Source organism: Octopus sinensis, linkage group LG21 (genome assembly GCF_006345805.1).
Source record: "Octopus sinensis linkage group LG21, ASM634580v1, whole genome shotgun sequence".
Lineage (NCBI taxonomy): Eukaryota > Metazoa > Mollusca > Cephalopoda > Octopoda > Octopodidae > Octopus > Octopus sinensis.
Window position 1 is genome coordinate 5,338,376 of NC_043017.1, and position 19,781 is coordinate 5,358,156.

General features: G+C 38.6%; 1 protein-coding gene across 11 annotated transcripts in view; it reads left to right on the top strand.

Moving 5' to 3' along the window:
- Positions 1-19,781, top strand: part of LOC115222966 (ras GTPase-activating protein nGAP) — a 479,655-nt gene that overhangs the window by 437,748 nt on the left and 22,126 nt on the right. For 10 of the 11 annotated variants that reach the window (XM_029793377.2, XM_029793379.2, XM_029793375.2 and 7 more), the window contains one exon: positions 3,859-4,061. The exons of the other annotated variant lie outside the window; for it this stretch is intronic. In XM_029793377.2, coding sequence (XP_029649237.1) covers positions 3,859-4,061 — 203 coding nt within the window. The remainder of the gene's footprint in view (positions 1-3,858; positions 4,062-19,781) is intronic. 11 annotated transcript variants of the gene reach the window in all.

The window sequence follows — 19,781 nt, forward strand, 5'->3', positions numbered from 1 at the left end:
TTGGTGCTTCTCAACTACTCCTGGTGGATGACACGTTTGCAATATTCTTGTGACAAACCCTTCAGCCCATGGATCCATTTAGGTAGTCGTTGATGGTGAAGGGTTTTATGAGGTTGGAGTGCAAATCTGCTGGCACCTGTGCTAGTGCCATGTATAAAGCACTTGTGCTGGTGCCACATAAAAAAGCACTAGGAAGGGTGTCCAGCTGTGGAAAATATGCCAAAGCTGACAATTGGATCCTGGTACAGCTTTCCAGATGGCCATCTCCTGTCAAACCACCCAACCCATGCTAGCAAGAAAAACAGAACATTAGATTGTGATGGCTGTTGTTTGGCTCCAACTCAGCTCTAATTCAACTATGATCAAGTACAATCTAGCTGTGACCATCCTGTATTGTCACAAAACAGGATTCCAACAGTGTCAAACAACATCTGTTTATAGGTGCAGGAGTGGCTGTTTGTTAAGTAGCTTGCTTACGAACCACATGGTTCCGGGTTCAGTCCCACTGCATGGCACCTTGGGCAAGTGTCTTCTACTATAGCCTCGAGATGACCAAAGCCTTGTGAGTGGATTTGGTAGATGGAAACTGAAAGAAGCCCATCGTATATATATATATATGTATATATATATATATATGTATGTATGTGTGTGTATATGTTTGTGTGTATGTGTTTGTTACCCCCAACATCGCTTAACAACCAATGGTGGTGTGTTTACGTTCCCGTAACTTAGCAGTTCAGCAAAAGAGACCGATAGAATAAGTACTAGGCTTACAAAGAATAAGTCCTGGGGTCGATTTGCTCGACTAAAAGGCGGTGCACCAGCATGGCCACAGTTAAAATGACTGAAACAAGTAAAAGAGTACCAAAAGCAGCTCTCAAAGCAAGACACCCAAGACCACATGGTTGGGATGCAAGCCTCTTAATCTCACAGAAAATATTCAAATTGATTAACGCGAAAATGTTTTCTCATATTGGTTTTCCCAGAATGTGAGAGTGGGGGGGGGGGGCTTCTGAAAGAATTTAAGAACTGAAATTGTAATTTCAGTGAATAAACGTAATTTCGATGAATCTTAAATTCATTTTCTCTTCTACCACTCAATTCTTTTGTTGGTCGTTATTCATTTTATGAGAAACATCAGAATTTTACCAATTTTTGAAATTTCACCTGAAAGAAACTGAAAAAAAAAAAAAAAAAATTTTAATTGATATTTTCATCTGTCTTTCTCTTATACAGTTGATTGAATAATCATGTGTGTGTGTGCTAAATTTGGTAATTCTGAAAAGAAAAAGAAATCAGATTTAACCAAATGCCTGACTGAAATAGAAAGACATTAAAATATATTCATGTGTCTGGTGTTTTTAATTATCTTTGCAGCTTCGTTAGTATGTTAGATTTGATATGACTTCGTTTTAATTATTTGGAAATAATTCTTGAAATTTGTTTATCATTTCCTCCTTTAAATGTATTGCAACGTTCGTTCACAGTTGTAATGGATCCGTGTAGAAAACTGTGTTGAAGAACTTCACATGAGGAAGGGGTTCGGTTTTTCCAGAGGGATAACATTCAGTGGGGGAAAAAGGATTGGGTACATTGGGCATAGGGATTGGTGCAGAACCAGAATAGCAGGGTGGAGAGAGGAAAAAACCCCCCAAATAAGTTGGGTTCTGGTGGATCAGGAAAACTACTTGTGTGTTGCAGTGTTTTTGTTATTGGACTGTGGCCATGCTGGGGCATGGCTTTGAAGGGTTTTAGTTGAAGAAATCAACCTCATTCTCCCTGGCACAGGCATGGTTGTGTGGTAAGAAGCTTGCATCCCAGTCACCTGGTTCTGGGTTCAGTCCAACTGTGTGGCACCTTGGACAAGTGTCTTCAACTATAGCCGCGAGCCGACCAAAGCCTTGTGAGTGGATTTGGTAGACGAAAACTGAAAGAAGCCCATCATATATACACACACACACACATATATACGTATGTATGTCTATATATGTATATATATATGTGTGTCTTTTTGTCTGTTTGTCCGCCCACCATCACTTGACAACCAATGCTATCATAACTCCCTCTTACATATTCTACGGTAGCTTCTATATAAGGGGAAGCTATCATAGCTTTCTCTTATATAGACTGTACATAGAAATAAGGATCCACCATAGCTCCCTCTTATATAGTCTGTAGCTAAAAATAAAGGACCACCATAGCTCCCTCTTACATAATCCATACCTAGTAATACAGAGCTATTCTGACTCCCTCTTAAAGAGTTTGTCTCCAGTAATAAATATCTAATAATACAAAGCTGCCATTTCTCCCTCTTACAGAGTCTGTATCTAGAAATAAAGGGATTCAATAGCTCCCTCTTACACAATCTGTGCCTAGTAATGCCCAGTAATAAGGGGCTACCATAGCTCCCTCATATGTAGTCTCTACCTTGAAATAAAGGGCCACCATAACACCCTCCTATATAATCTGTACCTAGCAATACAGGGCTACTATAGCTCCCTTTTACATAGTTTGTACCTAGAAATACGGGGCTACCATAGCTCCCTTTTACATTATCTGTATCTGGTTTTAACTGCTTTATTAATAAGTTTTTTCTGTTTTTGTTAAGAATCGGCAATGTGTTCAGTATTACAGAATTAAATCTCGAAAAAAACCCAAAAATAATCAATTATGTTTCCCAAGATTATAATTTGAAATATTTAATCTAATTGCTTTGTTATTTTTTTTTTATTAAAATTTTTTTTTTTTGCACCGAAATCTCATATCCAGGCTAACTTTGTATCACACCTCCCAGGGTGGTTCAGACATACCCAACCCCTGCAAATCAGCATTTTAGTTTGTGGCTAAGAAATTAATAAGTAACATGTCTATGTTACTTTGGGATTAACCCTTTCATTACCAACCCGGCTGAAACCACCTCTGGCTCTGTAGTACAAATGTCTAATTTTCATAAGTTTTGAACTAAAATCTTCCACCAAAACCTTAGTCACAATTTATGTTCCTAACACTAGGTTAATGATAACTAAGTTATTTTACTGAATTCTTTGTTACATTTTAAAGTAATTGAAGGAAACACAGAGCATCTCAACAGAAATACAGTAATGAAAGGGTTAAAAACAAAAGCCAATTGGAGTTCTATTAAAATTCTTTTCGCAATTTGAGGTCATTCTTGACTAATCTCTGAAATGTCTCATCTTTCTTCAGAGACAACATCAAGATTTATCCTTTTCACACTTCCTTCAAACTGAGAGCTGAAGCTGTCTGTCTCTCTGTCACTCTGTCAATCTGTCTTTCTCTCACTCTGCTTGTCTCCCTTTCTCTGTCCTTCCTTTTCTGTTTGTCTCCCTCCCTCACCTTTGCCTGTCTTTGTCTGTCTTTCTCTCTCTCTCTCTTCCCCACTCTCTCTGTCTCTCTCACTCAGCCTGTCTCTTCGAGACTCTCTATCTCATACTTTCTTTCTCTCTCTCTCTTCTCTCTCTCTCTCTCTCTGTCCATCTGTCCCATTTTCTCTCTGCCTGCCTATCTGTTTCTCTCTCTCTCTCTCTCTCTGTCCATCTGTCCCACTTTCTCTCTGCCTACCTATCTGTTTCTCTCTCTCTCTCTATCCATCTGCCCCATTTTCTCTCTGCCTGCCTATCTGTTTCTCTCTCTCTCTCTATCCATCTGTCCCATTTTCTCTCTGCCTGCCTATCTGTTTCTCTCTCTCTCTCTCTCTCTCTCTCTCTGTCCATCTGTCCCACTTTGTCTCTGCCTGCCTATTCCGTTTGTCTCTCTTTCTCTCTCTCTCGTTCATTCGTCTCCCCCTCCCCCTCCTATCTACTAGACTTGAGAGAAACTCAACATTTCTTCTACTTACAGTACGAGAAAGAAGTTTCTACGTTGAAGAAGCAGTTACTGGAGGCGCAATCCCGTCTTCATGAAGCTGAACGTATGCTGTTCACCCAAGAATCGGGTACGCAACAGATGATGCAGGACTGGCAACAGCGTTTAGAGGAGAGTGAGGAACGAATGCGCAAACAGCAAGCTGAGAAAGACGACCAAATTAAGACTGTCATAGAGCGGTATGTCATAGCTTACTCGTCCCATTGACCCCTATCCCCCAATCATCTGTTCTCCTTTGTTATAAAAGGACTTTCTATTTAGTTGCTCCTTAGGAAAAAAAAAGGAAACCACAAAAAAAAAAAGAAAAAAAAGAACTATGGTAATGAGAATAATTCTTTCTAATTTTGACACAAAGTTAGCAATTTTGAAAAGAAGGGGCAGGTTCATTACATCGACCCCCCCTGTTCTTGATCGGTACTTATTTCATCCATCCTGAAAGGGATTGACCAGCAGCATCGACCTTGGTGGAATTTGAAATCAGAATGTAAGGAGCCAGAATAAGTAAACTGCTAAACATCTTGTCTGGTGTTCTAGCAATTTCACCAGCTCATCACCATGGTAATAATCATCATCATCATCATCGTTTAACGTCCGCTTTCCATGCTAGCATGGGTTGGACGATTTTGACTGAGGGCTGGCGAACCAGATGGCTGCACCAGGCTCCAGTCTTGATCTGACAAAGTTTCTACAGCTGGATGCCCTTCCTAACGCCAACCACTCCGAGAGTAATGATAATAACAATGATGATGATAATAATAATAATAATAATGAAAATAATAATAATGATGATGAATAACCATGTGTTGAGAAGAATTCTTTGGGGTTTGAATAATTCCTCTCTGGAAATATGGGTGTTTTGATCATCATCCTTAAACCTTATTCAGAGACCTTTTGAACAGGATGGGCTACTCAACCAAAAGAAAATTCTAACTGGTCCCACCTGCAAGGTCATTCACTGTTTATCTTGATGTGAGATCACTATGTTATGCACATTTGGTTGTGATGCATGTGCCTGGTGTAACCATATCAGATGGGTAGTCACGAGGGGTACATTGGGCCTTGTATATTTTACCCTAATGTCACTTTGATGGTGTGTGCTGCTCTCTCTCTCACTCAGTAATGATAATAATAATTTAATTTGACTCAAGTGCCTGGTGTACCCTTATCAGATTGGTAGTCATGGTGGGTATACTGGGCTTCGTATATTTGTACCCCAGTGTTACTTTGATGGCATGGACTGCTCTCCACTCAATAATAATAATAATAATAATAATAATAATAATAATTTAATTTAATATTTATCTTGATATGAGGTTACCATGTCATGCACAAATAGTTGTGATGCATGTGTCTGGTGTACCCTTATCAGATGGGTAGTCATGATGGGTAAACTGGGCCTTGTATATTTGTACCCCAGTGTTACTTTGATAGTGTGGACTGCTCTCTCAATTAGTAATAATAATAATAATGATGATGATGATGATGATGACTGCACTTCTCCCTCCTCTCAGATCAACTTCCCCCGTCATCCTTTCAGGATCAATAAAATAAAGTACCAATCAAGTACTTGGGGCTGATATAATTAGCTAACCCCCTCCACCTAAAATTGCTGGCTTTCTGCCAAAATTTGAAACAATAATAATAATAATAATGATGATGATAAATAATCGTTTGTCTCGTCAGCTAAAGTTTTTTTTGTTTTTTTTTATTCTCTTGCTTGTCTTCTTTCTCTCTTTGCAAAGTGGCTTTACATAGCTTTTTTTTATTATTTTCGTCCTTATAATTTGCATGTCCTTTCTCTTGGGAACGCTGGTTGTTGGTTATACATATATGGGATGTAAAATATGTATTTGGTATTTGTTGTCTCTTCCTCCTTAAACTTTCTTCCTTGAATGGACATTAAAAAAAAAGAAAAAAAACCTTAAGCTAATCTTTTTTTTTTTCTTTTTTTTTTGTAATATTCCTGGGTTCGTAGTTTTGAATTCAATACAAATATTCCTCTGGCTATAACATTAACAATAGCCTTTATCACAAAGTAATTTCCCAAAAGATTTTTTTCACCTATTCTTGACAGATGTACTGACAGCACGATTAACCATTAAGCAAAACAAGCATGTGCTTAGAACATCAAAGAAAGGGAGGGTGCCACAGAAATGGTTTATGGCACAAAAGAAATCACTTTAAACTTGCTAAAATGATATTCGGGATGCCTTATCTCTACTGAGTATAGAAGCAAACGTGTTATGTATGATTAATTTTGAGGATTGGATCAAAGACTTTGCGGTTAGAAAAAGTATGAGAAACTTTTCAAATATGAAGAAAGTGGAAGCATATAAAGTTAAGCAATATTTTCCATCTTACTTTAAACTTGCTAAAATAACATTCAACAAAATATATTGGAAATATAGTTTCAAAGTGTTCATGGTGTCATAATGAGAATCTGATCAAAGATTTTGCAATTAAAAAAAGTAGGAAAAAAATTTTTTAAATATAAAGTGGAAATATACAAAAATACCTGTTGCTTACCCTTTATATATATATATATATATATATATAAAGAACTTTTTGAAAAAGTTCCTACCGATAATGGGACAAGAACACAAATAGACGATACAAAAAACACGGACAGGTCATTCAAAGCCTTTAATCTTCAGTCAAGAACCGGATCATTCTCGCAATTTCGGCTGATTATATATATATATATATATATATAGATTAATCAGCCGAAATTGCTAAGATGATCTGGTTCTTGACTGATGACTGAGGGCTTCGAATGTCCCGTCCTGTGGTTCTTGTGTCGTCTCTGTGGTGTTTCATGTTCTTGTCCATGTCTGTAATTATTTTTACTGTTTACCTATATATATATATATATATATATATATATATATATAGTAGAACTATGTTTATTTCACTGGTAAAGAATTTTATATCCAAATTTGTTAAGAAGTTAGATCAGAGATCCTCTCTTGAAACAAATATTGTTTTGTTTTGGTAGAGTCATCTTCATGATTATTTGACACAGGCACTGATTGTGGCTGTCGTTCCTCTGTTTTTAATATTTAAAATGACATCCATAATTAGATTTGCATAAACGAAATTAGTAATAACTACAATCAAAATGCCTGTGTTGAATTTATTGATACAGATGATTCTAAAAATACAATGGCTGTTTCATTTCCATTTATCCTAAATTACACTACCTTGGTTCCAATTATTTTCTTAAAAATATTGAAAAAATTTAGCAAAATAACCTTGTCATTATTAAACCAGTGTTGAGAACAAATGAGCAAGAAATTTTGATGGCAGGTTTTAAATTAGATCAGCTGAGTTCTTCAACATTCAAACCAGTCGTATCCAGCCAAAATATTCTGCTTTATTCTATGTTCAAACCAACCACATTGAGCCGCACGCCCAATCTTTACAATGTTATTACAAAAATAAGTTATCTCATCATCGAAATCACAAAGCTATGAGATTACAGCGAATTAATTCAAAACAATGGGAATAAATAAGCATTACATCAGATACGAGTAATTTGTATGCTAAACAGTTAAAACCAGAAATTTGTGTCACAGAACAAAAGACAGCTTCCAGCGGGTCGTTATATAAAGAAGATTAAAACGGGATTTAAGTTGCTGTTAAAGATCTTTCTCATTACAATTCAGTCCTTAGCGATTAATTTTAATTTGTAATTGCGGGTTCAAATCTTGGCTTAGTTTTCGTATCAAAGAATATTGTGTTTTAACCATTATTAAGAATTTTAACATACTGAAGAGATGTTAGTGCAAATACAGAAAATGTTTTTGTTTGTGTTTTTCTTGTATAGAACCTTTTTTTAAAAATCTTTTGCTGGTTTCAGTCATTGGACTGCGACCATGCTGGAGCATTGTCTTGAAAGGTTTTAGCTAAACAAATTGACTCCTACTACTTATTTTTAAGTCTGGTACTCATTCTATTGATATCTTTTGTTGGACTGCTAAGTTATGAGGATGTAAACAAACTAGCACCAGTTGTCAAATGATGGTTAGGGGAAACACATACAGACAGCACAAAGACACACACACCTATATATATAGATGTTTGAAGGTTCATGGCTCAGTGGTTGAGGTTGTGTGTTCAATTCCTGGACTGGGCTGTGTGTAGGCATGCTTCTTCTTCTATGGCCCCAGACTGACCAAAGCCTTATGAGTGGATTTGGTAAATGGAAACTGAAAGAAGCTTGTGTGTGTGTGTGTATATAGACAAACACATGATGATGATGATGATGATGAAACACACACATACTTGTGTATGTGTCTTTGTGTCTGTGTTTGACAAGCAGTGTTGGTTTGTTTACATCCCCGAAAGTAACTTAATGGTTCAACAAAAGAAACAAAGATTTTGATAGAATAAATAAAAATTTTAAAAAATAAAAACTACTGGGGTTGATTCGTTGGTCTAAAAATTTCTTCTAGATCGTGCTCCAGTATGGCTGCAGTCAAACGACCAAATCAAGTAAAAGATAAATATAAAAAAACCCAACACAGACTCTGTTCCATCCATTTGTTGTCGTCTGCATTTATAGCTTTCGTTAGTCTAAGTATTTGTTGTCTATGGAGGGCGAATGAAATGCGGCTTTTGTGGTCTTGCTTTTAGTCATGTTTGTTCTTTTTTGTTGGTATGTTATAATTTAGTTATCATTGTTGTCTTGTATATTTATTTCGATATCACTGCTATTATGCTATTATTATTATTATTATCGCTATTATTATTTGCTTGTTTTAAGTTAGCAAAGACTACGAAGGGATAAAAAAATGAAACAAAAAAAAAAGAGAGACGTGTGAACTACACATTTCATACATTCATTGTCATTGTTGTTGTCGTTGTTGGTCTTGTTGTTGTTGAATGCTTTGATATGGAATGCCCACTTAAAAGGAAATAAATGTCGTTGAGCAATTTCACTAAAGAGGATAGAATTACCAGAGATGACAACCACATCGTGTCTTGCTTTTTGTATTCTCCACACTTTGGCATGTTGGGCTTATTATGCGTAGTAGAAAGAATTTTCATATTATAACAAAATACATATACATACATATGCGTGTGAGAGTGTGTGTGTGTGTGTTGGTTTTGTACAGCAGAAGCAGTATTATTTCAAAATGGCAAAATGTACATCATATGTAAAGCAAATTACATCATTGAACGTTGAATTAATTGCAGAATTCGACTAGAGATAATAACTTTTATAGAAGTACAGTGTAGTAAAATCATCCAGAAATATATATTGGTTTTAAATTTTGGCTCAAGGCCAGCAATTTTAGGGGTGAGGATAAGTCCATTACATCGACCCCCCAAAAGGATGAAAGTCAAAGTTAAACAACCTCAGCAGAATTTGAACTCAGAACATGAAGACGGACAAACAGCTGCTAAAGATTTTCTCTGGTGTGCTAACAGTTTTAATAGAGTGCCAACCCTTCTGCAAATATATATATTTGTATCAGATGATGGTTTTCATCTGATGTATTAGTTGCAAATGAGAATTGCCCAAGCATCCACTTGGGTACTTGCTACTGATGGAGCCTAAGGAGACAAATGCACATTGTGCAATTCCATCACAGTTGCTGGTTGATTTTTGTCTGCTACTGATATATACCTGCGTTTTTTAACATTGTCTACTGACGGAGACTAACCACACAGAAATACACATTGTGCAATACCATTACAGCTGCTGGTTCGCTTTTTTCTGCTACTGATATATACCTGCGTTTTTTAACATTGTATGTGTATAAAAGATGCTATCTCAGGACAAATACTGCAATTAGTTCAACTTTCTGTGGTGTGTATTTGCATTAACTATGATACGTGGATTGGTATGTAAGTTGTGTGGAAGGAGACAACTGGGCACAGCTGTTTGGCTGCTGATGATTTGGCTTGGGTGACTAAACATTCAGGCTGTTTTGGCACAGGAGGCACACACACACACATACAGACACACATACAGACACACACACACATGCAGGCACGCACATGAATATACAAAGAGAGTGAGAGGTTGGATGGGAGAGAATGAGAGAAACGTTAAAATGTCTGATGTCAACTAAGTCAGCATTGAATCAATAACACCGATCAGGCAGTGCCAAAACAGCTGCACCAAAACAGCTGTGCCAAAACGTCTCATACTTTTGTAATTGATGTCACAAATAAATAAAAAGATGGAATACTGAATACATCTACTATAATGAAATATTATTGTGTGAATCCTTATGACATGGATCTCCTTGTGGATCTTATCCTAAATAGGTTCAGCAATCTTCTATATACACCTGTGTTCACTGTATCAACATTACTATCCAGCTATTTCCCCGACCCCCACTTCTTGCTCCTGGCCCCTCTGCTCCACTTATTCTCACTCAACTATTCACTGTAGATCTATAGGCCATCACAGAGGAGTTTAAGGCTGGCTGTCCATAAGGGACTTTGTTGTGCTGACATTCTAGTTCATCACCATCATCATCATTGTTTAACCCTTTCGTTACTGACCCGGCTGAAACCAGCTTTGGCTTTAAGTACAAATGTCTAATTTTCATAAGTTTTGAACTAAAATCTTCCACCAAACCTTAGTCACAATTTATGTTCCTAACACTAGCTGAATGATAATTAAGTTATTTTACTAAATTCTCTGTTATACTTAAAGTAATTGAAAGAAACACAGAGCATCTCAACAGAAATACAGTAATGAAAGGGTTAATGTCCTCCTTCCATGCCAGCATGGGTTGGATGATTTGATAGGAGCCGGCCAGACAGAAGACTGCACCATACTTTTGTGTGTGTTGCGACAGGGTTTTTACAGCTGTGTGCCCTTCCTAACACCAACCACCCCACAGCTAATTCTTTAAGGGAATTATAAAAGAAATTCCAAACTTTTGGGCACAATAGTTTAACCTAGAGTTAAGGTAAACTTAGCAAAGACAACGGTTTTGATGAGTAAGATAGAAAGAGGTCACGACCCTTGTGTACTCATATATGGAAAAGGAGTAGGTTTGAACTCCATTTGCCGTGCTCATTGGAAGTTGCAGACACACACAAGATATAGTAGAATCATGGGCAAACTAACATAGAATATAAGCTTCAAATGTGATGCACTGGAGCAATTCGTACATTTATTTTCAGCATCCTGAAAATAAATTCTCTTAAATGCTCAGATGGTTCACTAGAAGTAGTTGATGGCATTTGTTACCTGTGAGATGTATTGGGTTGTCTGGAAAGTTCATGCTGATTTATAGTAGCTTATCTTTCGACTTATTTTAGAACATGGTTGAGTCCATAAAATAGGATTTGACTACACATCCATTAAGAGCACAGTTTAAGCTTTCTTTTCGTGGAAGAAGGTTTATGTTCCTATAACCTGTGTTGATTCTGTAACCCTTTAAAATGGAAGATAAGAAAGTTCATTTTCGGCACTTGATGCTTTGGGAATCACTGTCAAGGCTTTGTTTTTCCTGAGGCTGTAATAGAAGACTCTTGCCCAAGGTGCCACACAGTGGCACTGAACCCAGAACCATGTGGTTAGGAGGCAACCTTCTTACCAGGCAGCCATGCCCCGTGCCTACAAGAGTGATTGTGCATGTGCAAAATGCCTGTTAAATGAGTCAGGTAATGCCCACCATCCCTTGCCTGTTACCTGTCCTTATACCCTATCATCTTTCCATGTTTCTCTTACCCTACCAAGTTACCTGTAATTGAGAGGAAAACATTCAATTTAGGTTTACTATTTTCTCTGCATCTCTGTCCCTGCTATGCCTTCTTTCTGTATCCTTTCAAACCATGATGCTTCAGTGCAGTAGTGGCAGGACTGAACCCTTGCACCCTTCACTCACTCACTCACTCTCCATGAGTCTTCTACTCATCTTCTTGGACACGTTAGTTTGAGAATAAGTTCTACCTTCTCATCCTCCCCTCCTCCCAATCCCCTCTCCTCCTCATCCCCCTCCTCACTATCTTTAGATTTCTTTCATGCATCTCTTCACCCACTCTACCATCCTTTCTCACTACTCTTTCTCTCTTTTTTCTTTACCCTCACCCCCCTTATGTTACCCCCTTCTTTAGAACTCTCTCTATCTCTCTCTCTTTGTCTCCCCATCACCAATCCTCCTATTATCAGATTTTAACCTCTCACTGTCTCTTTTGTTCTCCCTTGCAGTTGTGAGATGGAAGAGAGGGGGCTCTTTATTTAATCTTGCATGTTACAAAGTGACCCCACAGGTGCTTGTGCCACAATAAATGTACCCAATACAATCTGTTAAGTGGTTAACAAATTAATCAGAGACGGCAGAGGCCTGGGAAAACTGTGTAGTCTCCCTGGGGGGAGGGGCATGCCAACCTGTCTGGTGCTGGTGCCATAAAAAAAATGTTCCCAATACAATCTTTAAACTTTTGAGCCTTGACCTCCTGAAGCTTATTTTACCATATACCTGGCATTTCACCGGTGCTACAGTATAGAGCCATCCACCTGTAAACCGGTGTTAAAGGGTTAAAGTCATTAGAGAACATCCATGCATAGAAACCAGGCCCAAACTAAGATATCTGAGTGAGATGTGATCCATGGGTCCTATCCAAGAGGACTAGAACTACAATACAAACTGATTCAGATCTTGACGAACTATTCAGTCCAAGTCTTCAACAATGCAAATGTAAAATGGTAATGATGATATATATATAACAATTGCAGTCTGTAAGGTGTTTATAAGCCATTTAAGAAACACACAAAAACCATTAGATTCACTTCAACATTTAAATTTAATTTGTCAAAATATTTTCATCACTTTGAGACCGCGACCTGTTTAATTTAAATGTTGAAGTGAATCTAACGGTTTTTGTGTGTTTCTTAAATGGCTTATAAACACCTTCCACACTGCAATTGTTTTCATTTCAGCACACGATCTCAGATCAGGTCACTTACTATGCAAGTACATCTCCGTAATATATATATATATATATATATATATATATATATAGCCCATGATAGGATAATGTCTCTTCTTGTCAGCCTGCCCCATCATCTTTATTATTCCGGTCCTTTCCCTTTTCAGACTAACTCCTGACACTATTCTTCCCCTTTTTTTACTATCCCTTTTATTATCTCTGCTCCCTGACACTGTCTCTTCTATTACTCTCTCCACTACCACCTACCCACCCTTAACACATCTGTTTCTCCCATCATACTGTGAAATCTCTTGTATGTTCTCTCAACACCACATCTAAAGTCATCTCCATCCCTCTCTTTCTTGCTTCTCCTCTCTCTCCTCTATTCTTTATTTCAGTGTGGAGGTGTGTGGCTTAGTGGCTAGGGTTGTTGGACTCATGATTGTAAGATTGTGGTTTCACTTCCTGGATCGGGTGACATGTGTTCTCAAGCAAATCACTTCATTTCACATTTGCTCTTGTGCACTCAACTGGCAAAAATGAGTAAATCTGTGACGGACCGGCATTCTGTCCAGGGAAGGACCTAAGGATCTTCATTTCAATCACGAAAGCTCTTTCATCTCAGGCGTTACAAAGCAACAGGTACTACTGTGACAGTGGGGAAAGAACCCACTGCACACTGTAAAGTGGTTGGCAAACCAAGCAGTGGTAATGCAGGTTGGATAGAGTTCTTTAGTCTTGCTGAGGGCAAGACAATGTCTGTAGAGCTGGTGCCATGATGATATGAACTTAGTACACTGGCAAACCAAGCAGTGATTATACAGGGTGGAGAAAATTCTTTAGACTTGCTGAGGGCAAGACAACGTTTATGGTACTAGAACTGTGACAAAATGTACCTACTATAATCTGGAGTGCAGTTGGTATTAGAAGTGCATCCAATCTTAGAAACATAGCCAAACCAGAGACATTGGAGTAAAATGTGTTCTTCGGCATTGTCCCATCCTGCCAAACTGTCCAACCCATGCCAGCAAAGAAGGCAAGCATAAAAGGATGTTTGAGATGCACCTCTTTTACTTGCTTCAGTTATTTGACTGCAGCCATGCTGGAGCACTGCTATTAGTTGAACAAATCGACTCCATGACTTATTCTTTGTAAGCCTAGTACTTATCCTATCAGTCTCTTTTGCTGAACTGCTAAATTAATGGGGATGTAAACACACCAGCATCACTTGCCAAGCGATGGTGAGGGGGAGAAACACATACACACACACACACACACACACACATATATATATATATATATATATATAAATATGTGTGTGTGTGACGGGCTTCTTTCAGTTTCCGTCTACCAAATCCACTTACAAGACTTTGGGCAGCCCGAGGCTGTAGTAGAAGACACTTGCCCAGGGTTTCATGCTGTGGGACTGAACCCAGAACCATGTGGTTGGTAAGCAAGCTACTTACCACACAGCCATGTATGTGTGTGGGTGTGTTGAGAGAGAGAGATGTATTGCCAAACAAGCGTATTTCTGAAATATATTACAGAATTTATTTTCAACCTTTAGCATGTTCATGTACACAAGTTTTCTTCCCTGTAGCTTCAGGTGCATTGTTTCATGTTGACAGGGGTAAAAACTCATTCAGCAACATGATGCACCTACAGTGTGTTAAAGGTTAACTAAATTTTTTCACATATCAAATGCTTCCATGAAACTGTCTGTTCAGAAATTACAATATGGCTGTAATTATATAAAATATTATCTATGAAGACAGAAAATGGTTTAGTTCTACATGGAAAGTACTTTAAATGTAATTTTATTTTATGTCAGAGAATCTGAACGCCATTTGCTGTGTTGACAAAGATTTTTTATCTTCTTTCAATCTAATCAGATTTATTTTGTTATCATTATCCATAATATTTTTAAGGCGGCAAGCTGGCAGAATTGTCAGAGCATTGGACAAAATACTTAGCATCATTTCTTCCAGTTTTTCACATTCTGAGTTCAAATACTGTCGAGGTCAACTCTCCATTTTATCCTTTCAGGGGTTAATAAAATAAAGTACCAATTGAGTTTTAGGGCTGGCTTACCTCCTTCCCTAAAACTTCTGGTTCTGCATCAAAATTTGAAACAACTACTTATGGTATTATGGCAAGGCGGTAAGCTGGCAGAATCGTTAGCACACCGGGCAAAATGCTTAGCAGTATTTTGTCTGCCGCTACATTCTGAGTTCAAATTCCGCCAAGGTCGACTTTGCCTTTCATCCTTTCGGGGTCAATAAATTAAGTATCAGTTACGCACTGGGGTCGATATAATTGACTTACTCCGTTTGTCTGTCCTTGTTTGTCCTCTCTGTGTTTAGCCCCTTGTGGGTAGTAAAGAAATAGATATTTCATCTGCCATTATGTTCTGAGTTGAAATTCCGCCGAGGTCAACTTTTCCTTTCATCCTTTCATGGTCAGTGAAATAAGTACCAGTTACACACTAGGGTCAATGTAATCGACTTAATCCCCTTGTTTGTCCCCTCTATGTTTAGCCCCCTGTGGGCAATAAAGAAATAAACTACTTATGGTCACTCAACTCATCCATCCCAATATTTTCTAAATAATAATCTTGTACAGTTTTATTCCATCTTAAATAAGTTGTGACCTTCATGCCTTTTCCAAAAGGTTTTACTTGGTTCATCTCTCTACTCCACATACAGATAATATTCAGTCAAGTGTTTAATCAAAGTGCATCATTCTTGATTCGGTTTCTCTTGATTTTTCTGTCTAGTTCCCAGACTTTTGGCCAAATTCTTTTATACTTTTACTTGTTTCAGTCATTTGACTGCAGCCATGCTGGAGCACCACCTTTAGTCAAACAAATCGACCCTAGGACTGTGGCAGTAGGGTAAGAACCCAGTACACACTGTAAAGTGGTTGGAAAACCAAGCAGTGATAATGCAGGGTGGAGAGAATTCTTTAGACTTGCTGAATTTGTAAACCTAGTACTTATTCTATCGGTCTCTTTTGCTAAACCACTAAGTGACGGGGACGTAAACACACCAACATCAGTTGTTGAGTGATGGTGGGGGGACAAATACAGACACAAATAACACACACATACATATATAAATGATGGGCTTCTTTCATTTTATGTCTACCAAATCCACTCACAAGGCTTTGGTTGGCCTGAGGTTATAGTCAAAGACACTTGCCCAAGGTGCCACGCAGTGGGACTGAACCTGGAACCATGTGGTTGGGAAGCAATCTTCTTACCACACAGCCACTCCTGCACCTATTTCAGCTTTGATGTTTAACCCTGGGTGGACTGAGCCAGAGAATGGCTCTTTCCCAAGAACTTGAAACTGAGTCAGTGACTAAACCACAAAAGCTTCACCTAGTTTCTGCTAGTGATGAGGAATCGGTTATTTCAGAATCAGGCCTAAATTAGTTTGATCTAGAACTTCATTGCCTTGTCTCCTAAGCAGTTGACATTATCATCATTCTCATCAATATTATTTTAAGAGCAGGAAGCTGGCAGAATCGTTAGCATGGTGGACAGAATGCTTAGCGGTATTTTGTTCTGAGTTCAAATTCCGCCGAGGTCGACTTTGCTTAGTTTGTTACACACACACATACATATATGTGCATGCACACACACAAACACATGTGCACACACACACACACGTAGTCTTGCAAGCTACATGGAAACTTCACTAGTGCTGTTAATATGGTGGCACAACAAACCAGCCAGTACATGCTATAAAGTGGTTGGCATTAGAAAGGGCATCCAGCCATAGAAACACTATCAAAGGAGACACTAGAGAACAACACAGGTCTTAGAACCATCAGATTCTGTCAAATTGTCCAACCCATGCCAGCATGGAAAAAAGATGTTAAATGATAGAATATTCATACATACACTAAGTTTTACATATTTCCTTAAGATAAACTTTGTGAAGTATTAAAGCACTTCTCACTTTTCACTCTGCTTTATCTGTAAATGTCATAAAATATGCGAATATGCTTACAGATCTGTTCTTTATAGTTGTGTAAACTGAAGCAGGTAGAATTAAGTGTACTGCTCTTGTGCATAAAATATCTGCTGCATTTTAAACACAACCCTGCAAATCTTATCTTATATCAAACACTATCATCTTCATCTTCATCATCATTATCATCTATATGAATTCCATGTAGGTAAGCACACATTAGATGCATTGTCTTGGCCCAAAGGACTTTTTACTCAGAATTACTGGTCTCTGGGACAGGGGGCCACATCTTGCGTTTTGGGCCAGATTTTACGATTGATGCTAGTCTTCATTTCTAACACCAATCACTTTACAGAGGTTGTCATATCCTCGAGAAAACTAAAAGAGCCCTTCAGATTATGCTGTGACACTCTGGGTGAGAGAGAGAGAGTGTGTGTGTGTGTGTGTTTGCATACATACACCTACCCCAGCCTTTCTCTTCTATTCTTGTAGGTTTTATATATACATGGGGGTTGCTGAAAAGTTCCTGGCTTTGAGTAAAAGAAAATGCAAGAGGATCAGTTACTTATGATTTTATTCAACATATTCCCCTCTCAGATTCACACACACACATATATATATCTATATATATACACAAAGAGAGAGAGAGGGAGAGAGGATGTTCTTGTTTTTGTGGGGTGGTGATATAATAGAGAGTATGCAATACATGTTGTAGAGTATATGAGTTATTTATACTGAACATCTTTCATGCAACTCAAGTTTCATGCCAAAGCAATCTCCAGGTGAGATCTCATTGACTGCTGTGTTGCAAGAAAGTCGGTCCAGCTCAAGCTTAGAGTCCTAGTAGACCAGTGCTTCATCTCAGTTTCCATTGCATTTAAGTATCGGAGAGTATAAGACTGAACTGGAAAGCAAGGATGCTAGTTAATTGCAGGGTTGACTCTGCAGCTGCTGCTGCTGATGCTGCTACCATTTTTCATCTGAGTGGCTGAAGTGGCATTTACAGACAAGTGGACTGAGCCAGAGCAAGTCCTGGCAGCACATCGGGTCCTCAAAGATCTGATGCATTGCCATGTTCAGAAATCAAGCCCACCACTTAATGATTGCAAGTCCAACATCGGAACCAATATACTATGTGCTTTCACACACACACAAATACATACACACACTGAGCTAGCTTCCTTTGTCGTCAATGTTGCTTTTTTTTTTTCTTCCTTACTGTCTTTTGCCCACTCCCCCCCTCTCCAGTAATTACCTTAATTACTACCTGCTAATTGTTCGCTCAATATTGCTATATTGTCTATTTTGCTCTGATGTGGTCATGGTTACTTGTGTATTCTTCGTTCTTTCTTTCCTTGATTCAAGTTCCACAACCACATCCACCCAGCCCTCCACCCACGACCCACTGCCCCCTCCCCTGTTACTGCGTATTTTTCTCTGTTTTATTTTTTTTGTTTACTATGTTATATTTAGTTATTTCTAGTTTCTCTTCATCAAATATGTTGAAAAGCAGTGGTTGTTTATACCTCTGCGGCCACCTGGACTGTGGTCATTTGTATCTTTCTAGCCATCCTCTGGACGGTATCTATTTGTATCATTCTAGATAAAATAAATAAATGTTCCTTCTCGAGCCATGCCAGGCTCATAAGGGACGGTTTCCTGGTTTCAGTGGTGTAGAAATTCACCACCTGGATGGGACGCCAGTCCGTCGCAGGATTACTCTGCTGGAGGAATATCTCAGTGGCATACAGCTGGAGGAATATCACAGTGGCACACTGCTGGAGGAGTATCTCAGTGGCACACTGCTGGAGGAGTATCTCAGTGGCACACTGCTGGAGGAGTATCTCAGTGGCACACTGCTGGAGGAATATCTTAGTGGCATACAGATGGAGGAGTATCACAGTGGAACACTGCTGGAGGAGTATCTCAGTGGCACACTGCTGGAGGAGTATCTCAGTGTCACACTGTTCGAGGAATATCTTAGTGGCATACAGCTGGAGGAGTATCACAGTGGCACACTGCTGGAGGAGTATCTCAGTGGCACACTGCTGGAGGAGTATCTCAGTGGCACACTGCTGGAGGAATATCTTAGTGGCATACAGCTGGAGGAGTATCACAACGGCATACAGCTGGAGGAATATCACAGTGACACTGCTGGAGAAGTATCTCAGTGGCACACTGCTGGAGGAGTATCTCAGTGGCACACTGCTGAAGGAATATCTTAGTGGCATACAGCTGGAGGAGTATCACAACGGCATACAGCTGGAGGAATATCACAGTGACACTGCTGGAGGAGTATCTCAGTGGCACATCACTCAATGAGTATTTTAGTGGTATACTGCCAGTGGAGCATGTCAGTGGAAAACTGCTGGAGGTGTATCGTAGTGCTACATAGATGGAGGAGTGTATTGGTGGCACAGTGCTGGGGGAATGTTTCAGTGCTGCATTACTGGAGGAATACCTCATTGATGCATTGCTGGAGGATTAACTGATTTCTGATTTGACTAAACCAACCCATTTGATGGAAGCTAAAAACCAGTGTCTGAGAAAATTCATTACAGTGTATGCTGGCAAAAGTTATTTAATGAAATTCATAAATTTGAAAGCTGTACCCCTTGAGGAGACAAGAATCTTGACATCACAAGCATAATTAATTACTAACATCATAATTGTTTTAGAATCTGTAAGGTGGTGAACCTAGCAGAATTGTTAGCTTGTCGGACAAAGTGCTTAGCAGTTTTTCTTCCAGCTCTTTACATTCTGAGCTCAAATCCCACCAAGGTCAGCTTTGCTTCTTGTCCTTTCAGGATCTATAAACTAAAGTACTATCCAAGTACTGGAGCTGGTGTAACTAACTAGCCCTTTCCCCAGAAATTTTTAGGTCTTCTGTCTACAGTAGACAATTATTGTTTCAGAATTTGTTGTTTAATAGCAGTGGTGATAAAAAAAAAATCTCAAGAGAACTGAACAGTAGACAGTTTTCAGAGAAGGACACTCAGACAAGTGTTTTGGACCTTAATT